At 64.7% G+C, this 4313-nt stretch overlaps 1 protein-coding gene across 1 annotated transcript; it reads left to right on the top strand.

Annotated features, from left to right (window-relative positions):
- Positions 1-1403: 1403 nt before the first annotated feature.
- MNEG_14524 (hypothetical protein) lies at positions 1404-3889 on the top strand (the record flags this gene model as incomplete). Its single annotated transcript, XM_014037004.1, has 7 exons — positions 1404-1537; positions 1739-1822; positions 2064-2636; positions 2822-2990; positions 3280-3403; positions 3659-3720; positions 3854-3889. 7 exons carry the CDS (start codon positions 1404-1406, stop codon positions 3887-3889), a joined length of 1182 nt encoding a protein of 393 aa, XP_013892458.1.
- Positions 3890-4313: the final 424 nt, after the last annotated feature.

The following is a 4313-nucleotide window of genomic DNA, read 5'->3' as shown; positions in this document are numbered from 1 at the left end:
ATCGAGCGGGCGCTCGGGCGGCGCTTCGCAGCCGCAGTCTGCGGAGGAGCGTCTGCTGCAGCTGGCCGCAGAGCATGCCGCAGAGCTTTCAGCCGAGCAGGCCGGCACCGCCGCCGGGGACGACCCCGCCGCCGGCGACGGCGGGGACCCCGGCCACCACCCTGCTGCGCCGCCGTCGGTCGCGGGCGCGGGCGTGGCTGCCGCCGCGGCTGCCGCGCCGGGCGGCCACGTGCACGGCAGCGTATTTGGCATTGTGAAGCAGCCCTACAAGACGGAGCTCGTCGTGAGGGTGTCGCCGCTGACGGTGCGCGCCGCGTTCAGCAACGTGTGGCTGTGGGCGGCGCTGATCGCGGACTCCGGGCTGGCTGGGGAGGTGAGGTTTGGGGAGCGGGGCCGGCTCTGGGTTTGTGTTTGTAGTCGACGTGTCGAGGGCATCTGCTTTTGCTGGCTGAGGTTGTAAAGCAGGTTTCAATGGGGCCTTCTTGATGTCTAGTGTGAGTGTTTGATTATTGGATGGGTTAGTCCCTAGATTTCTCGCAGAGGAGCTGGGGATGTTTTGTGACCGTACGCTGAGAAATCTGAGGTGTCATTCAATGAAATGATGTCACAACAGGAAATGTACACTGCCGCTTCCTTGCTCAAGCCGCCTTGGCGCGTCCCTCCACCCCTTGCGCACCCCAGGCGCTGCAGCATGGCGTTGGCATGTGGCTACCACACCCAGACCTGCTGCCAGCGGCCGTCGCACGCAAGCGGGCCGGCCTGCCGCTCTGGCAGCCCCAGGGGGCCGCGGCGGAGTTCCGCCGCGCAGCGTCGAGGATTGATGTACAGGTGGGGTCCGCTTGGGTGAACGCGCTGGTTTGGGGATCGCCTTCTGATATGCGGTCTGATTCCAGACTCTTTCCTTGTTTGTTGGTGACTTCTGCTGATTGTGCCTGCTCATTTTTGTAGACGTCACGACAGTAGCCACACACACTCATTCGCGCACACACCCACACGCACGCACACACACACACGCACACGCGCACACACACACATGCGCACACACACGCGTGCGTGCACACGCACACCGCGTTCCTACCATCTGCGCCAGCCTGGCGTGCTATAACTAGCTCGCGCCCTCGTCGCCCGCGCTCGCCGTCGCCGCAGCTGGCTGGGCTGTCTGTCGTGCTCTGCGACGACAAGCCCAGCACTTTTGGCGCCCCAGACATACTGCAGGTGATGGCAGCTGCCCGCTGCCCGCTGCCCTGGTTGTACACTTTGCATGACTCGTCAACTGGTGCAGTCGCAGCTGCCCAGCTGGACTCATCTGCGCTGCAGCGGCTCGCGCCAAAACCCTAAAACCTAGTATAGCTCGACATCATTAAAACCTCGAGCTGATGCCCCCTCCTGCCTGGGCTTGTACTATGCAGGCTTCTGCGGCGCCGCTGACGCTGCTGCATGCGTCCGAGCGGCGCCTGCCCGACGCGGCGCCCGAGGTGGCCGGGCGCCTGGAGGCCGGCGGCCTGAGCATGGCCTTCCTCAACAACAGCAGCAGCAGGTGTGGGTGGGGTGGTGGGGCGGAGACAACTGGGCCGAGGAGAGGCAACCAGCGGGCTGCAATTCACGGAGGCAAGATCAATGTGATTGCTCTGGCGCTTGTTGGACCTGGTGTGGGTGGTGTCTCAGGTGCTGGGTTTTCGCAACCAGCTGATTGCGGTACCCCTGGTGACGGCCCCGTGGCACCGATTGTCGGCGGCAGGTGGGAGTCCCTGGTGGAGCCGTGGCTGGTGAGGGTGGCGCTGTCGGACCCCATCAACCCCATCTTCAAGAGCGCGCGCACCACGTGAGCCGGGCAGGGGGAGACGGGTGGGGGGTGCGTTGGGTGCGGGCTTGCGGCCGGCAAGGAGGCCAGCTGTGCGGGGCCTGGGGCTGGTGAGGCGGCATGGAGCAGCTGGCTCGGTTTAGCAGTGGGCTATGCGCCCGCCTGTGGAAGACAGAGAGTCGAAACAGCCTGGTTGTATAGCAACAGCCCAGCATTTACTAGACGCTCTCCCGATATGCGCTCGCCGCCCTTGAAACGGCAGCTTCCTCCAAGTGGAATCCGAGGAGCCGGTCAAGGTCAACTTCCACCCCTCGTGCCTGCTGACTATCGGGGACTGCCTGGCCTTCTCACGGGAGCTCTCCACTACGCAGCCCTGTGGCGGCGGGCAGGCTGCCGCCCCGGGCCCGGCGACGGCCGACGGCGGCGGCTTCGCCTCTGGGTCGGGCAGCAGAGGACATGGCGCCGTGACCGGGGCGCATGTCGTGCCAGAGCGTGGGGATGAGATCAGCCTGAAGCGCGCGGGGTCGTTCCAGCCGCCTGCTCGGCTCATGAGCTTGGAGCGCCCCTCGCAGCAGCCGCCGCTGCACGGGAGCCGCGTGCAGACGCCGCCGCTGCGGCGCGCCCTCAGCGGCAGCGTCTCCTTTGCCCCCGACGGCGCCGCCCGCCGCGGCGACGCGCGGCGAGAGACGGACGACGCCACGGGCGGCGACGACGCGGGCGGCGGCGGCGCGGCGGGGGCGGGGGCGGGGGCGCCGGTGGTGGTGCGGGAGGCCCCCCCCAGCATGCATGAACAGATGGCCCTGGGCAGCTGCATCACCAGCCGCGTGCCGCAGAGGTGCGCGCCGAGTGGGATTTAGAAGATTGCCGAGCCTACGCTGCTGCCCCGTGCCCATGTTTGCTCTGCTGGGCGTTTCACCAGCAGAAGCAAGTTTCAAGTTGGGGCTTTTTTAGATTCGTCTTCCACATGCGCATGCGAAACACACAAACACACACACACACACACACACACACACACAACAGGTACCTGATCCAAAACCTGACTGGCAGCCACATCTGGTATTGGGCACCACCACACAACGATGACGGCGACGCGGGGCCGGCCGTCGCGCAGCAGGACGGCGCGGGGTCTCGCCTGCGGCCTGCTGGGCGCAAGGTGTTCCTGGCTGCCCACAGGAGCGAGGAGCTCAAGGTTGGCGGGGCTGTTATAGATAACAAATGTATCACAGGTTGTGTCCTGGCTGCTTGCTGTTGCTGCTGCTGCTACTGCTGCTGCTGCTGCTGCTGCTGCTGCTGCTGCTGCTGCTGCTGCTGCTGCTGCTGCTGCTGCTGCTGCTGCTGCCGCCAGCGCTGCTGCTGCTGTTACTTGATGATGTTTATGGCCAGATGTGTTGCATGCCGAGGATGTTGACAGGTGTCTGCTGTGGTTCTCGAGCAAGCACGCGGTGTTTTCGTGCTCCTGTGCGGCGCCGTTCGTGCAGGTGTCGCCTGTGCCGCAGAAGGTGGTGCTGGCGGCCGCGGACGGCACCGTCATCAGTGAGGGGCGGCAGCACGTGATCTGCCTGCAGCTGGAGGGGCGTTGGATGCCGCTGGAGAACGTGTCTGGTGCGCTTATGTTGCAGCGTATGGTGTGTGTGTGTGTGTGTGTGTGTGTGTGTGTGTGCATGTGTGTGCACGCAAATGTGTGTGTGTGTGGTGCGGAAGGAGTGGGTGTGCTGGGAACATGCAGCGTTGCATGCCAGTACTTGTGGTAACCCGCCTTTGCGATTTGCTTCCGCTGGCAGCCGTGAGGTGAAGTGCTATCTGCTGCCCACAACCACATCTGCCCTCCCAAACCCCCATGACGCAACTCCCCGCCAGTCGACGCCGTGGGCAAGTACCGCTACGCGGCACGGGACCCGATCGGCGCCGCCCCGCTGCCGGTGAGCAGTCCTTGCAGCACCCTTTGCGGCCGGCATTTACGGTCCGCCACGGACCAAGGCCTGGGCGCTTTTCATCATTTGGGCTCACTCTTCTCGCCCACCCAGCGGATCCACACCTTCGATCTCACCCCAGCGGCTTGGGACACCCCACCTGCCAGGTGCTGCTTGACGTGCTGCTGGTGGGCCGCACCAAGATACTGAAGCTCCACGGCCCCCTGTGGGCCACCAACGCCACGCGCCACAAGCTGGGCCTTACGCTGGCGCTGCCCGCGGCCGCTAACGGTGGGCGTCAGCCGGCTGGAGGCTCGGCTGCCTGTGTTTGCGCGAGGTGGTTTGTGCATCTGCCTGCCTACTGGTACCATCTGTCCCTGATCGTACATACACATACTCACACCATGCAAAGACACACCCACACAGCATGCCCACATGCACGCACACGCGCGCATACACAGACACACGTGCACGCCTGGTTGTGCGTCAGCACTTACAACAAACGAACACGCACATCTGGACTTGCAGATATGCACGGTTTCACACGGCCAGCACCCAGCGCGCGCGCGCACGCACAGATATTCATGCACCCCTGCATATAC

Source organism: Monoraphidium neglectum (assembly GCF_000611645.1).
Source record: "Monoraphidium neglectum strain SAG 48.87 unplaced genomic scaffold scaffold04554, whole genome shotgun sequence".
Taxonomy (NCBI): domain Eukaryota; kingdom Viridiplantae; phylum Chlorophyta; class Chlorophyceae; order Sphaeropleales; family Selenastraceae; genus Monoraphidium; species Monoraphidium neglectum.
The sequence above is the reverse complement of the archived record's forward strand: the minus strand, read 5'-3'. Positions and strand labels throughout refer to the sequence as shown.